Genomic DNA, 17212 nt, shown 5'->3' with positions numbered 1-17212 from the left:
TTCCTTCACCGGGCCAAATGACTGATGTTATTGTGAGAGTGTTTTGAAGCAGGCAGAGGAAAATCTTAATAAAACATTTCCTCATATTCACAAACTTTTCTTTAAACATTTTGTCAACAGAAAAAATACAATAATTAGGTCTGATTGCAGAGGCAGAGAATGGCCGTCGGTCATAAGCATAAAAAGGTGGTTTCATGACACTCTGGTACAAATGATGTCCATAATTTACATTTTGTAACTGATATACACATGTTTAATGGACATTAAGATACTTGGCACTTGCACCATAACGAACAGTAAAATTATAAAAACTCAGACATCTAAAAGGAGATGGATAAATGATGAAGCAGCATTATTAAATTAAAATGGCCAGAACACTGTCTGTGTTTCTCCTGCCAACGAGTGGTTATTACGCAACGTCTCCTGCTGGAGGCAGCGGGGTTGTGAAGTTCAGACAAAAATGAAAATTCAAAACCTGTCCTGACTACAAAGCATGCAGAGTGGTTTTAACATGGTCCAACTAATATCAGTACTTTAACTGGTTATGGCTGTTTTTTGCTGATGGAAAAACTTTTCATCACTTTGTTGAGACACAGAATGTTATAACTTTATTTTAGCAACTCCAGGTGGAACACTGTTCTGATAGAAGTATACTTTAATTAATCCAAGAGGTATAAATGCACAAAACAAACAAACTAAAAAGGTAAAGTACACATTAAATACATTTTTCCAAAAAAAGGATTGCTATCATTTTAGGTAGTTTTTATCTCACTGATGTTTGTTCTCGTGCTAGTTTTTCAGATAAGTTTGGATTAATTAGTTTGTTTATGCTATAAAAAAAGGTTGAGAACACGTAAACACAGCAACAACACGTTCTCCACTGCGTGAACTCTGGCTCCAAATGATGTCACAAGCTTAAAATGGCCTGAATAGTTTGGCTAGGTTTTGATACCGTGGGAGGAAGTGGAGGAATGTCAGTTGAAACTTTGGAAAGATTTCTTGTCTATTAAGCATTAAAAAAATTCTAGTGACAATATGATGTCACTTATTTTTTGACTCAGCTTCGGCAGTGTGTGCATCTTCCTGTGTGTTTGTGAGGGACAGCTGAAGCATGCAGTGCTGCGTCTGCACACTGACTGGTCACATCAGCATCAAACACCACACCCCTGGGACTGAGATGGAAAACACGCACACGCACGCACACGCACACACAAACTGCAGTGCTCCATTTCAGCTCCCTGCATGATTGAACACGTGGGACAGGGTTGCAATGTTTTCCCCGAGGTTAACTTTCTAGCCGAGTGTCATAGTGTGCAGCCTGACCTGTGACAGAGGAAGCCGGGGAAAGGAGGTGTGACCCAAAACATGCGTGGGGGCGATGAAGAGAGTGCGGAGGAGTCGAGTGCAGATCAAAAGAAAAGGCAACTTCACTTGGTAGAAAATAGAAACTAATGAGGCAAACACAAGAGGGAGACGGGCGTACTGCTGCTCATCCTCATGGTTATCTAACTAACACGTGCCGCTCATGACTTTCACGGGTCAGTGAAACTTGTTCAAACCCTCTGCATCATTTGAAAAAACCACAGAGAGGTCACTGCTTTCCAATCCAATGAAAGCAAATGAAGCTGAACTGGTAGCTCACAATGAAGCCACAGAGATGGAGCTGCTTTTAGACATTCAACACACTCAGGACATTTTACAAGGGCATCAAATGTCTGAGTCAGTCACTGCCAGCCCCCAATGAAATGTCAGAGTGAGCTCATTTGAGAATTCAGCAGGTTAATGTCCAGATGACTCACAGGGATCGAGTGGGCTTGTCTATGACGTGACTAATGGATGACAGATGTGAAACTGGAAGAATACAAATATCTGAGAATCTGATGAGAGACTTGTTTGACTAACAGGCTGCTTTATAAGAGCCTGTGTAAATGTATGTTTCTAATTATTCTTGTGTCAGAATAATTTATTATCGATTGAATAATGAAAAAATATATATTATTATTGTGATTTGCTGTCAATACTGAAAAGAAGCAGTGGTAGGGTTCCCCTATACAAAGCTAAGACACAGGGAAATTACTTGATCTTACATCACCACTGAAACATCCAATCATAGTGAATACCAGCACTTTAGAGCCGTAATGTATGAATGATACACATTAACTTAAAATGCCGTCCTGTGGGATTTAAAACTGCTTTATGTGCAGTGAATGAACAAATACATTATTCAGTGGATCAGTGAATGATTTATTGTGAGGCAGTTTCTGCTGAACACAGATTACCCCTGTTACTCGAATACACAACACATAATGTGTATCTAATTGCATAATACAAACATAAACACAAACAGACACGCAGGCCACCCCAGCCTGTCTTATGGCATTAGAAATGACTGCTTATAGAAGAAATATGGGCTGTGGGCAGGACCCTGAACATGGGTGATCCTGCACTAAATGACTGCTGGGCTGATTAGACTAGAACGCACTGATCTGCTGGTGAAGCAACAAATACAGCGAGTGAAGCATCTGCAGTCATCAGGGTGAATAAACTTGTTCTGATATTAGAGATGTAGCCTGGATTTCTCCCTCGCTTCCTTTCATAAATACGGATTGAGCTTCCTCTAAAGCTCAGAGTGAGTGTGAGTGAGAATTTCTTCGATGGCAGCTGAAGTTTAACAGCTTTGAGTGTTGTCGAGGAAACTGGTCTCGGATATCAAAGTGACGCAGAAGCCTGGGACAAATACTGTCAGTCAAAAGACGACTGCTGCTGTAAATCCATTAAGTGTAGCCAGGGATTTCAGTTAGCTCGGTTGAAACTGTCCATCTAAAGTGTCTGTATGTTCATGAGAAGAATTAAAGCTGTGTGAGAAAAGGAAAGGAGAGAAGAGGAGAGGAAAGGAAAGGAAAGATGAGGAAAGGAAAGGAAACCCACCCGAGGACTCCCAGCAGGCTCTTCACTCTGCGTCTCCTTCTTCCTCTGCTCCTGAGCCACGGTGTCTTTCAGATATTCATTCACCTGGGAGAGGGAGTACAAACAAGATTAAACTTCACTGAACCAGCGGCAGCATCAATAAGGAAAATCCAATAAAGGGAGCAAACCAAAACTGTTCCTTCATCTTCAATTCATATTGATCTTATTCATAAGAGGAATCAAGAGTAATCACATTCAAATTTAATTAATTTTGTTATTAAAATCGAGCCTCTATAGTTAATTCAGTTAGAGTAAATATTAAAAGTTTAGCATCCATAGTAGTAACATTTAAAAAGTAGCATACAGTCAATATTGAAGGATTTAATTGTATTTTATTTGATTATAGAATAAACAGTTATGACAATAGTGTGACCATTTGTTTTTCATCATTTCACTTTAACACTATTATTTAAGGATAGAACAATAGAGGTCTGTGTTTAAAGACATACACTACCGTTCAAAAGTTTGGGGTCACCCAGACAATTTCGTGTTTTCCATGAAAACCCACACTTTTATTTATCAAATGAGTTGCAAAATGAATAGAAAATATAGTCATGACATTGACAAGGTTAGAAATAATGATTTTTATTTGAAATATTAATTTTGTTCTTCAAACTTTGCTTTCGTCAAAGAATGCTCCATTTGCAGCAATTCCAGCATTGCAGACCTTTGGCATTCTAGCTGTTAATTTGTTGAGGTAATCTGTAGAAATGTCCCCCCCCACTTCCTGAAGCACCTCCCACAAGTTGGATTGGCTTGATGGGCACTTCTTGCGTACCATACGGTCAAGCTGCTCCCACAACAGCTCAATGGGGTTGAGATCTGGTGACTGCGCTGGCCACTCCATTACAGACAGCATACCAGCTGCCTGCTTCTTCCCTAAATAGTTCTTGCATAATTTGGAGGTGTGCTTTGGGTCATTGTCCGGTTGTAGGAGGAAATTGGCTCCAATCAAGCGCTGTCCACAGGGTATGGCATGGCGTTGCAAAATGGAGTGATAGCCTTCCTTATTTAAAATCCCTTTTACCTTGTACAAATCTCCCACTTTACCAGCACCAAAGCAGCCCCAGACCATCACATGACCTCCACCATGCTTGACAGATGGCGTCAGGCACTCTTCCAGCATCTTTTCACCTGTTCTGCGTCTCACAAATGTTCTTCTGTGTGATCCAAACACCTCAAACTTTGATTCGTCTGTCCATAACACTTTTTTCCAATCTTCCTCTGTCCAATGTCTGTGTTCTTTTGCCCATATCAATCTTTTCTTTTTATTGGCCAGTCTCAGATATGGCTTTTTCTTTACCACTCTGCCTAGAAGGCCAGCATCCCGGAGTCGCCTCTTCCCTGTAGACGTTGACACTGGCGTTTTGCAGGTACCATTTAAAGAAGCTGCCAGTTGAGGACCTGTGAGGCGTCTATTTCTCAAACTAGAGACTCTAATATACATGTCTTCTTGCTGAGTTGTGCACCGGGGCCTCCCACTTCTCTTTCTACTCTGGTTAGAGCCCGTTTGTGCTGTTCTCTGAAGGGAGTAGTATACACCGTTGTAGGAAATTTTCAGTTTCTTCGCAATTTCTCGCATGGAATAGCCTTCATTTCTAAGAACAAGAATAGACTGGCGAGTTTCACATGAAAGTTCTCTTTTTCTGGCCATTTTGAGAGTATAATCGAACCCACACATGTGATGCTCCAGATACTCAACTAGCTCAAAGGAAGGCCAGTTTTATAGCTTCTCTCACCAGCAAAACAGTTTTCAGCTGTGCTAACATAATTGCACAAGGGTTTTCAAGGGTTTTCTAATCATCCATTAGTCTTCTAAGGCGATTAGCAAACACAATGTACCATTAGAACACTGGAGTGATAGTTGCTGGAAATGGGCCTCTATACACCTATGTAGATATTTCATTAAAAACCAGACGCTTCCACCTAGAATAGTCATTTACCACATTAACAATGTATAGAGTGTATTTCTGATTAATTTAATGTTATCTTCATTGAAAAAAACAGTGCTTTTCTTTGAAAAAGAAGGACATTTCTAAGTGACCCCAAACTTTTGAACGGTAGTGTACATCATGGGAGTCTTTGCCATTTAAATTCAACCAGAGTCAAATTGAACTGAATCTAATTTAATCTCATTCAATCGTGCTCTTTGGACAACTTGTCTCTGAAGCTAAAGAAGAAATCTGGATCAAGTTAAAGCAGAAATCAGTTTTTTAAGCTTGTGGATTTTAGACCTTTTAGAACGCACAGGGACTCCAACAGAGAACCATATGTCCGAGCAGTGGGACTCCACGACCACACCTCCTGTTAGATATAGTGTGTGTGTGAGTGTGTGTGTGAAGCTCAGAGCTGGCAGCAGCCCAGAGTTCCTACCAGAAGAATGTAAACAGACCTTGTAGCTCTGTTTGAAGGCGTCAGAACCATCTGTACATGTAGGCCATGAGGACGGCCACTTCCTTATCATTCAGACACTCTGATTCACACAGAGCAAGGTGCAAAAGGTCTTGCATGTGATATTTGCTGTCAAAATTGTTTAAAAAGTGTGCGTTTGTTTCCTTGTAGCTCCTAAAAAGATTTACAGAGTAATAATAAATAACTTCATAAAATCTACATCCATAGTAATGTCGTTCCCAACCAAGCAGCAGATATGGGCATTATTAGAGGCAGCCATGTTTTCTAGTCATCCGAACTGGACAAACTAACACTTTTGAGTTTTTATAACAACTGAAGGCTACCACAGGCAACAGGAAACTTCACCACTAGATGTCACTAAATCCTACACACCGAACCTTTAACTGTAGCTACTCTGAAACAAGGGACTTCATCTGTTATGGTTGACACTCATACATACTAATTCGCTTATTGGTTGAAATATACATAGTTGATGAATAGTTATGTAAGGACAGAAAATGTTGCTTAACCGCACCTTCACCCAATATTATCAGTACTAGTCTTTAAAAGTCAACGTGTCAAAGTGTCATAGGTGAGGGCCAGGAGCCACAAGGACCAGGAAATGTTAACGGACGCCATCATGAAAAGAAAAAGTTCAAAGGTTTCCCGTAACTCTGTTGTATTCTCATGTTTCCTGCTTATCCTGTTTCTATAGTCCTACACATACAATGAGTCGCGGACAAGCTATACATGACATGTATAGAAAACACATGTCAATCTCAGTATCAGTAACAAAGTGGAACAGTCCACCTGCAGCATTGTTTTCTCATTTGTTCTGAGTTCACCTGTGCTCTTCATAAAGTCACCAGCCTCAGGGCTCAGGGGCGGGCTGCAGCTGTGTGTGTGTGACAGATTTGATGGTATTTAGGTCAGGTTAGCTCAAGCTCTCTTGTGTACAGAGTGTGCACAAGTCGTCAGCTTTGACAGAACACTGAAGCAAAATGGCTTACTTCAAATCTCTGCTTATCTATCTGTTCCCTCTGTGGTTTATTCATCTGTTCTGTTGTATTATTATCTTGATACTTGAGTTTCAGTTTAGGTGAAAACATCTTGAAAAAAAAAATCAGTTGAAGTGAATACCTCATCAATAGACTTTATGACTTGTCATATGCATATAATCTTAACTATATTAGTTAATGTTATAATTGTTTATTTCTAACAAGATAATGTTTTAAAATTATATTAAAAGGTGCTCAAATTTCCTTTCACCATTTAGAATATGGACACACCACCATGTCATCACATCATGTATTTGAGGAGGGACGTCAGCTGTTCTTCAGTTCAGACACACATGCACAGACCTTTGTTACTCTCCATGACCCACCTTGTTGATCCAGGTGGTCACTGCATCTTCCGTATCATATGGCATTTCCACCTCAGGCTTACAGGGCAAATACTGAGAAACACAGGCCATCACCGTCTCCGCACTCACAGTCTCCACCGTGTACGCCATCATCAGAGTGTCGATCATCGCCAGGTGGGCGCTCTGAAAGAGTGGACAACGCAGAGAAAGATTCAGAGGGTGAAAAACCTGAGATAGCGAGCAATACCAGCAGATGTTCAATTTCCTGCACATTGTATATTTGCTCACATTCACTGCTACTTCACAGGAAATGCAATAATATGAGTGTACATTCCAGAATCATCTGTTTTAAGTCAAACGCAACTGCAAAGTTCAAAAGACACCAAGTGTAAAATGGTGTGTGACGAGAAAATGACGAATGAGGGAATGGGTCGAGATTATTTCCTTGAAATTTCAACTAAAGAGAAAGATCTGAACACGCTGCTGAGAGGATTTTAACTTTGAATCATGTTTTAATCTCAGTGACAGACTGAGTTTTCAGACGATAGTGAAATCAGACACCTTTACAGGATTATGGTAACAAAGCATAAAGAATCCTGCGTCCTGCATCCTTTTGATTACAAACAAATCCAAGTTCAAATCCAATGTATCTGAGCAGAAAGAACTGGCTCCTTCATCTTAAAAGATTAAGTTTGAGAATATAACACTAAACAGATATTTAGCCTTGTAATTATTCTGTTTCTGTTTGAAATATGTACCATTCCTTATGAAAGTGACATTTTTAAGTTACGGAGAATCACTGCAACAGTCGGCAGTGGTGACATTGAAAGCTCAGTGACTTATTCACATAGGACCTGGACTCCATATCCTTCACTGTACTGTACATCTGAAAGCCTGCCTTCAGCTGAATATCCCCTTGTGGCTGTCGCCCTGGAAACAAGTGCATCCATCCCACGTTACACGACCCACTTTCCTCACACTGACTGCCGGCCTTTTGAGAAGCCTGGATAAGACACCTTCCTCATGACAGAGACCAATTAGAGTCAGTCATAACGATGAGCGTTATGCATATTAATATAGCAGTAAGTGTTTGAGGATAAATAGTATCTCTTTCTTTATTCACAGAGGAATGTCTGCTTTAGTTCCATTATGAGCAATCTACAAGTAATACCACTGGATTTAACAGTATAAATGTAAAAGTTCATCTCTTTGTGGGCCAGAGACAAACTACAGTGGCACTCAGTGGAGCGCATACCTCCACCAAGGCCCAACATGCCACTTAAATTCAGTCAAGCTGCACCAAATTGCACACACTCATATATCAGTCCAACAAAAAATTAAATATAATCAAAATCCTAGCTATCTCCCTAGGAAACTGGTGAAAATATCAAAAAATCTTGTAATGTTAAAGAAAGTTCCTGGATCCACCCGTTCGTTCAGAGATGCGCCAAAATTGAATGGGCCATGTACCATGTTTCCACCAAGTTACATGGAAACCCGTTCTGTAGTTTTGGCGTAATCTTGCAGAAAAACAAACCGACCGACAAAGAAACCAATGGACGGCCGTAAAAACACAGCCTGCTTAGCCGAGATGATGAATGTCAAGAAAGGCTCTGAAGTAAACTGACATGACATCCAATGAAATACGACTAAAAGTAGGTTGTGTAGCAGTCCCATGGTTTTTAATTATCTGCCACATGATCTCTATCAAGCTAAAAGATCAAATTTCAAGGGTCACAAGTACGTGGAAAGTCAGACATGTTGGTGTGTTTGGCCTAAGATCTGTATCAATCTAAATGAAGACACAGAGAATGTCTCCAGCGTCACCTTTGTTACATGGTGCAAGCAGATTTTTTTCAGATAATAACAGGATGCACAATGATAATAACAAGGAAGAAAAGGTAAACTCAGACTCCTTCCAGTGGTCAGTCTTTGCTCTGTAACTATGTCTGCAACCTTTTGTTAACGTTACCACAGACTGTTTTCTACACGATTCGATTTGCTCAGTCCTAGACAGACATGTACACTCCCTCCTGCGCACTGTGGTCGACTGGCACTGCCAACCACTAACCGCAGCACACCGGCTGCCAAGGCCTTTTCCTACTCTGCACCCAAACTTATGATTTTTGATTCACTTCCATCTCAAATGTGTAAACTGGACTCTATTACAAAACTCAAAACTGCTTTTAAACCCATCACTTATTCACTTATCTGCATCAACTGCATTTCTTTCTTTTTTTTTGCTCCCCTATTTTCAAGTCAAATTTTGTTTATTCTTTATTCACTGCTTACTCATTAGCGATGCTAACTAGCTATGTAACATCATGCATCTGGTGCAATGTTATGAAAGGCAAATCAAAGCAGGAACAAACGGATAATTTACATAAAAACATTATTCCACTGCAGCCAAATACAGAGGTATAATCAACGCCTCTCAAATCCGGAGACAATCAATGACTTTAGTCTGCGGTGTGGGTTTTAATATAAAGATGCATGTGGAAAGTTAAATATAACCTTGTCTTTACTGCATTGTGGGGATATGTGTACAGCCTGTGAAAACCTGGTGATCTGTGTGTTTTAGTTCTTAGCTCCTACATTTAGCTCCCTCTGTTAGTCCCTATAGTCCTGTTTATCCAGCATGTACCACCCAGGAATCAGACGGCCAAATATTTATACTGGGGCAGCGGCTTTTCCATGAGCTAATCCAATTAGAATAATTCTTTGAAGATCCACGATGATGCAGAGCACCACGGCAAAAATAAAAGGTACAATATATTACAAAACATCCCATAGAGATTATCCCATAGAGATTTCTCTCTTATTGTGAAAGGGGAAGCTGGAGTAGTTGAAGTGTTTGATTGTCTCTTGAAGATTTCATGTTCAAAAGGTGAGCAGTCATGTGTGTAATCCCTTCATGGTTTCTTTGTTAGTGTGACACAACAAACAGCCACACAGCTGATATCATGCTGTACAACATCTGGAAAATAAACCCACGACAACCAGTGATGCTGAAGAGATTTTCTTGCATAACATAGTCTTGCTGTTCATTGGCTCAGCTGAGTAAGTGTAAATTCTTCCTCAGCTCTGACATGAACTCCCTGCGCAACACACCATTAGCTTAATGCTTAATTTCCACCGTCTCTGATCTGGAAACTCAGCAACAAACCAACCCCACTTAATGATACACTGTCAAGAGCTTTCCCATTGGCCTTCATTTAGCCTGTCCAAACACTGTAAAACAATATCCTCACAGGCTGCACCCGAGCTAATAGCCACACTCATGTCCTGTTATTGGTTTCCAGAGCACGGTCACAAATTTGCCCTGTATTTCGACAAGGAAACGATCAACTCCGGGCAAGAACAATCTAAAAAAAAAGGCCACTGAGGGACCATCTGAAATCATCCCAGGCCTCTGTCCCCCTCTGTCCCCCTGTCCTGACATTTTGAGGATATTGATGGGGATCTGCTGTGGTCCGATGAGACAACATGACAACAAAGTGAACTAATCGTGTTTACAGGACCACAGACCGGCAGTCTCTAATTTTAATAAATGACACAAGGCCACTGGGTGCTTGGAGGCAGCTGGTGTATAGGACGACAAGCTCAATCCAGGATTCAGCAGTGTATGACAGTGAGATTGTGAATATGACTTTGTCTGGTACTTACAACTCATGGATGTCCTAGTTTTGATAAATTGTATTAACGCTGAACACTAAAGCTGGGTTCTGAACTTTGATATGTTTATGGCACTGACCAAATTACTAGCTTGAACAGAGATCTAATAATGCCAGTGATCTCTGTAAACGGATTCCGCATGTGAATCAGCAGAATCTGCAGGCGAGGGACAAGGATTTGAGATCGGAAGTCTTCTGCTTTCAGTTTTTGGTTTGACCGATCCTGTTTGAGTAGGTTTTGGCTGCCTGCAGGTAGATAAAAGGGTATCACTGTGTTTTGTGAGGAGAAACATTAAAGTTACGTCGACTTAGTCTCTCACGTTGTTGGTCCAACCGTAAACAGTGTACGCAGAATGAAAGTCTGAGTCTTGGCCTGGGTATCCAGTGTCAGGAAGCCACAAAATATTGGCCATTGGCCTCGGAGGCTGATTCATCATCAGACGATAACCAATAGACTCTGAGATTTATAATGCAGTGTCAGTCCCATGGCTGAAAATGAACTTGGGACTATTAGATCTATAACAGCAGTAACCGCTATATAAATCAGTGTCAATAGTACATTATCTGATCTGTTGTAAATGTAGTGAGATTTAACAATATGCAATTTCATAATGCTACTTTTGTTTAGAGAGACCATAGGTTTACCAGCTCAGCCTATAATGGAACTTCTGCTATTCTCTTGCTATTTTAATACATATGAAAACTTCAGTGTTCATTAGGCACAGTGTATGACGGACAGCATGCTGCAATTGAATTGGTCCAGAGAGAGAGAGAGAGAGAGAAGAGTTGGAGATATTTTGCTGCCAAAATAATGGGACAGTCTCCCTCACTAGAGCAGATCTGCTTTGTCTTTTGCAATAAGGCAGCAGTTTCCTCCATGGTATCTCATGACGTCATGTTTTCAACCTTTATGTCTGTAGAGCTCATATGCTTCCCTTCAGCATCACTTTACTTCACACTCATTCAGCCGCACGTATCTCCATATACCTCGGAGCCTGCACACCACAACCTCTGTCTTCCTCCGCTGGCCAATGAGCAGCTCCACTGGAGCGTTCTGGGATTAAATGTCTTGCTTGGGGGCATCAAGACGGCTGTGAGAGTCAAGTTTAATATCTTTTTCCAAGATTCAAACTGGCAACTTTCTAATTTTAGGATTATTTTCTCACCTCTAGCTCCTGCTTTTCCCAAGATAAAGCTTTTATCACATGCTGGCTATGTAGATTATCTATTAACTGCCTATTATTCAGACACATTTTTTGGCATTTTATCACATATGGAGGATTTCAAACAAATATGGACAAAAAGGCACAAAAACACACAATCTACACACATTTTTGTTCCGTCTAAGCTGATTGCATCCGTAAATCTCATATTGATTTCTCCGGAGGTAAGAAGACGCTCATCCACGGTCGATATCCTGTTTTTTATTGTTCAGTTACATGACTGGATCTCAGCATTTCCATCCGGGGAAATAGACAAACACGCTCCATCTTTAATATGGCTCCTTAGCAACAAAGGAAAGATGAAAATCCAAAGTAGAAGCCTGATTTAACATCGCACAAAGGAAGTGCAAACACGAAGCGCTGTGACCTACAAAAGACAGCGTGTGATGCATTTCACCTCACTGTTGTGAATTAATTGAAATCTCAGCTTTCGGCTGCTTGTTGAAGCCTGAACCAGGTGGAAGACGCACAATACTTCACATCTGCATCATTACTGTAAAGGATCTGTGAGTTTTTTCTCAGAGAAATCATTCAAATAAACACAAAGACGTAATTCCCCTGATGCCCACGATCTGTACTGAGTCACTGCAGTAATGTCTTCACCATGACTTAGTGAAAAAATGTAGATGGCTCTATTGGGTTGTTAATTGTGATGGCAGTATTTGGCTTTATTGAATATTACTCATAATCCCCAAAGTTTTAAAGATACTTTTATCACAAAAAAGTGGGAGCAGAGAAAAGCCACAACCTGAACAATCTCAAAACCAGCCGTGTCCTGGATCTCCTCAGGACAAGCACAGAAACAGTGAATCAACATTATCTCAGGAGTGATGCAATATTGAAATGCAGTGTGCTTTTAGCATTACAGCGCTCCTGGCCAGACTCGTGGGCTCAGAAAAGCACAGAATCGGTCCAGCTTCAGGTAACTTTACTCCCACTCAGCCGGACATGGAAAAGCACTCAGCTGTACCTCTCTCTGTGTCTTGTGAAGGCCACCATATGTACTGTACTTACTGTTCTGTAAAAGGACTTTGAAAGAAAAGCTTAACTTTGTTATAAGAATATATTTTATCGTTATTTCATCATTTCTCTGGATATGCACGGTGGTGCGGTGGTTAGCACTGATGCCTCACAGTAACAAGGTCTAACTGTCACCGCTGATGCATGATGTTGTAAAAACAGATTCATATAGAATTCAATTGAATAGATAAGCAATTGATACTCGATGGATTTGAGCCTAATATAAATTTTTTGATATCAGTATCTCAACATCATATACTCAGACTTCATGTGCTTTCTATGACAGTAACTAAAACAATGCATTAAACCTAATTTAGGACAAAAAGATGAAGGAACAAGAGACATGATATCAGCTCTGTCAGGCTGTAATTACAAGCAATGGTGCTTTAAGCGAAATGCTAACATGTTCACACTGACCATGCTATAAGAGGACACCATTGTAGTTTTGCAGATATTTGCTTAATAAGCAAAGTATTGGATAAACTGATTAAAACCTGTGGGAAAACCAAAGTTGCTATGATTCTTGCTTTGGGGAACATACTGTACTTGGAGCAGATTTCATGGTCATTTATCCAATAGCTGTTGAGATATTTCAGGACCAAAGTGGTGGAACATGCCTCGGTTGTTATTGTGGCTTAACGTCATCAAAGCTAAATTTAAACTAAAATTAAATTAACCATTAAACGAATTTGTACTTTTCCCAGTTTGACTTTGGACAAACTCCCCCATTATCATGAGGAAACCTTTCTGTCTTTTCTCCTTTTCAGAAGCAGATTTATCATGACTTCTTTCACAGTCTGCCCAGTTGTGAGCTGAAATTAAAAAAAAAGAAATGCTCTCACATACACAATTGCGCTCAAGCCCAGGCAAACATTTTGGATTCACAAAATACCAACTGTGAGGTCTGGCATGAGTTGTGGGAGTGGAGCTTTTAAGCAGCATACCTTCCCCGTCCGTATGCTCCAAACCCAACCTAGCAATTATATAGAAACCTCAAAGCTAACCTTAGAACACTATCTGAGGGCAGGATGGTGGATACCAGCCAGTGTCGACCTACCCTGGAGGTACGCCTGGACCCCCACACCCTTCCATCATGTGTGGATAGAGGTAAAAGGGGGTTTGATTCAAGTGTTTGGTTTAATTTAAAGGAAAATGCATTATTATTACTCATTAAAAAAAAATGCTACCTTGCAGATTACCTGCAGAGCATTGCCAGATTTGACCTGTTACCAGTTCAGTATCACGGTTGACAATGATTGTAGGAGACATCTGCTCACGTGGAGAGAAAGAGATATAAAATAAGTTTCTATGAAAAGTTTTAATCCACATTCAAAGACTAGAATGGCACTCATCTGAGCACATAGCTCTGCCAAGGCCCAACAGTCCCCTAACGAGACCATTTCAATCCGCATAGATCCGCATTATTATTTGGATCTGCACCAAATTGCACACAGTCATAGATATCAGCCCCCTAAATATGCCTGGTTTGGTTCATCAAGATCCATGAAGTATTCCCCAGGGAAATCAATGAAAATATCAAAACTTTCACGAGTTCTTTCTTGGCCCATGTCCCATGATATTGTCATAGAATGACCGATACAAATGACAGAAAGAAAATTCCTGCATTAACCACTGTAAATGGTCAAATCTGGAGCAGCATAATTCATTATAGGTTTAGTGCCATCGCAGCCTCATCAGTCCTTAAGTCAGTGAATGGGAGAATCAGGTGAATGAAACATATTCAAAGCTGCAGTGTGAGAATAATAACTCATAAATTCCCTGCTTTACATTCTATAGAGAAAAAGACAGATTTTCTCTGTTAGTATAATGAGCTTAAGTTGCTGTAACAAGATCCAAAGATTTAACTTTTAATACCGTTATGTGTCTCCGGCATTAATTAATAACTTAGTTATAGTAGAAAAAGATGAATTCACTTCTTCAGAGTGAGTCACCGCAGGCTCACACCTTCAGTTTCTATTTCCAGGCCTTACCCCACTAGCCTGGTTAAGGTTGCTCTGTATTGGAGATATTGATCCATAAATCTCTTGTGGGTCCTCTTTCAGTATCAATATGCCTCAAACTCAGCCAGGAGCTGTTTCCTCCAAAAACAAAGCTCACAGACTGTATAAGTACAAAAAAAGCCCTGAACTGAATAGCCTAAAATAGGGCAGCATTCTCCCCCTATATACAACATTTTACTGCAGAATGAACAATATCTGTCTATTGATTCTACTATACTCTGCTGCATCAGCTTATAATAAAATTTACTTTATTACATTTTCCTCTGCAGTGGTTAAAGGCCTCGACACAAACATGCTCCTGGGATGAGAAAGCAGAAGAACCATCCCGAGGATTGATGTGGATCCAGCCTGTTAACCTACATGGTGCTTTTTCAAAACACAAACCAACAAAGAAAAACCAGTCTCCATAATACAGTCTAATTCTAGTAAGCACAGAAAGATGCTCTGGACTCAGGACATCACATGACATCTCATAATGTGCTCGCTGCCTAACCATCCATACTGTACTGCCAGGGAGTCGCTGCTGGCGTCAGGCGTCACATACTGGCTGTGACTTCGCCGAGGCCTGCGAGGACAGAAAGTACTTGGATGGGTTTTCTCTTCCACCCTGCTGCTTCGGCTCCTCTTTGTTCGTGAGATCAAGTGCAGGGAACAGGAATAAGGACAGAGGAAGCCAGTTTCTGTACCTCATCCTGTACATGCTCGGCCGTGGGTCTTTGTGTGTGATGCAGCGTCTTAGTAATGACGTCTGGCCGTTTCTATGAATCCAGCATTTCTGTGTTCTCCGGCTCAGAGCCTGGCAGTGCTCATCGCTATCACAACCCCCACCACACACACACACACACACACACACACACACACACACACACACACACAGAGCGCGTAGCTGCACGTCTACACTGCACATACAACCTATGCAAGCCTAACACCCCCACTCTTGCACCCCACCTACACACACACACACATGAACAGCACCCTGCCTACTGGAATGTAACCATGGAAACGGAGCGCCTGCTCAACAGGAGTTGTGATGGAGGCAGCAGAAGGGAGGGAGACGAGCAGGAAGGAGCGTGTTCACCTCTATTCATTACGCCATAGATGGGGGGGGATGAATCCATCTGTCACACAGTGAAACTGAACTGAGAAACAGACATCTCTAAATTCAGAATGTTTCATATCAATATAATAATGTTTTTATATCAGAATGCATATGCCATGATATATTATACATTTATACTCTTAATAAAATGTTAGAATAAATGTAAAAGCATAATAATAATAAGATATTATATGATCTAACAAATAACATGAAATTAAACATTTAAGCTTGTTCCTAGTTTTCCATAGGAAGCATTAACGTTAGTAAACATTAAAAGAAATGTATTATGCACAAATGCATTAAATTATGAGGTTATTTATTAATTAACCTGGTCATATTTTCACAGGCCAAACGAGCCCAAACTAACAAGTAAACGTTACGATAAGTTTTGTAAAAATAGTGCATTATATATCTCTCTAAAGCCAGCATTGTAGTTTAGTTAGTCCATGTCACATTGGTGCTGTCATGAATTCGCCGTATGTGTAAATACAATTTATCCAAAAAATTCGAATTAGCAACGAATTAGTTAATTTTTGTTGATTTGTTCATTCTAAAGCAGCGTATTATGGTTTCAAGTTGTGAATTTCCCATTAAGGTTGGGTTTGAAAGCATTCTCTTGCACATGACAATAAACCTGTAATATGGCTCTGCTAACACACAGCCACAGAGAGAGCACCTATGTAACCAATGAAGCAACCAAGAAACCCTATAAGCTGCTATGTCTCTTACTAGAAATATTCCCAGCATACACGTTTACTCATTTATGTAGCACTGTACTTACTCCACTTAATTACTACAGTGTTTACTACAGTTTTATGAAATATTAAAGCTTTGACATTCCAGCTTTGGCCTCTGGGAATAACCATTCCATCTACTCCACAATGAGGTCGAAGAAGTAAAGACTTCTGTGAGCAATGTAGATAAATGTGCCTATATGTGCTACATATGTTATTGAAATACAGTATATATGCCTATTTGCAACACACACAAGTTATATTATTTATTTGATTGGTTCTTGTGTGTTATGCAAATTCTTCATCACAAACTTGAACTAGTATGATTGAACTTGTACAATTTAATCCTTTTGAAAACGACTTTTACGTGTTGTTGCGTTTGCAGCGGGGCTTTGTGGGCTCTAATGTGTAACACAAGAATAATATTTTTGAATCCGCAGCCCACGACCGCATCTCTCTCTCTGTTAGCACTACAGGTGGAGGACGGTGTCAGCGATACAGAGTGTGCGTAGGCAACCGAGTGGGCGGCGAGCGCAGTTTGGTGCCTGTGTCTTCACATGTGGGAACACGTCACATGGCTGAAGACACAGGGACGAGTGGGTAGAACGGTGACAGAAACAATGGGACTGCGATGTGAAGTGAGTTTGGCAGCCCAGTGAAAATGTCAGTAAATATGCTTCGTTATAAAAACACATGATGACGGACGAAACGTCAGCAGCA

At 40.5% G+C, this 17212-nt stretch overlaps 1 protein-coding gene across 7 annotated transcripts in view; it reads right to left on the bottom strand.

The window, feature by feature from the left end:
- The window catches only part of camsap2a (calmodulin regulated spectrin-associated protein family, member 2a), a 49333-nt gene that overhangs the window by 24303 nt on the left and 7818 nt on the right, over positions 1 to 17212 (bottom strand). For all 7 annotated transcript variants that reach the window (XM_034584139.1, XM_034584137.1, XM_034584140.1 and 4 more), the window contains exons 3-4: positions 6743 to 6904; positions 2929 to 3012 (exon numbers count right to left, since the gene is read on the bottom strand). In XM_034584139.1, coding sequence (XP_034440030.1) covers positions 2929 to 3012; positions 6743 to 6904 — 246 coding nt within the window. The remainder of the gene's footprint in view (positions 1 to 2928; positions 3013 to 6742; positions 6905 to 17212) is intronic.

This window comes from Hippoglossus hippoglossus, chromosome 4 (assembly GCF_009819705.1).
Source record: "Hippoglossus hippoglossus isolate fHipHip1 chromosome 4, fHipHip1.pri, whole genome shotgun sequence".
Classification (NCBI taxonomy): domain Eukaryota; kingdom Metazoa; phylum Chordata; class Actinopteri; order Pleuronectiformes; family Pleuronectidae; genus Hippoglossus; species Hippoglossus hippoglossus.
Note: the sequence above shows the minus strand (reverse complement) of the source record. Positions and strands in the feature narration are given on the sequence as shown.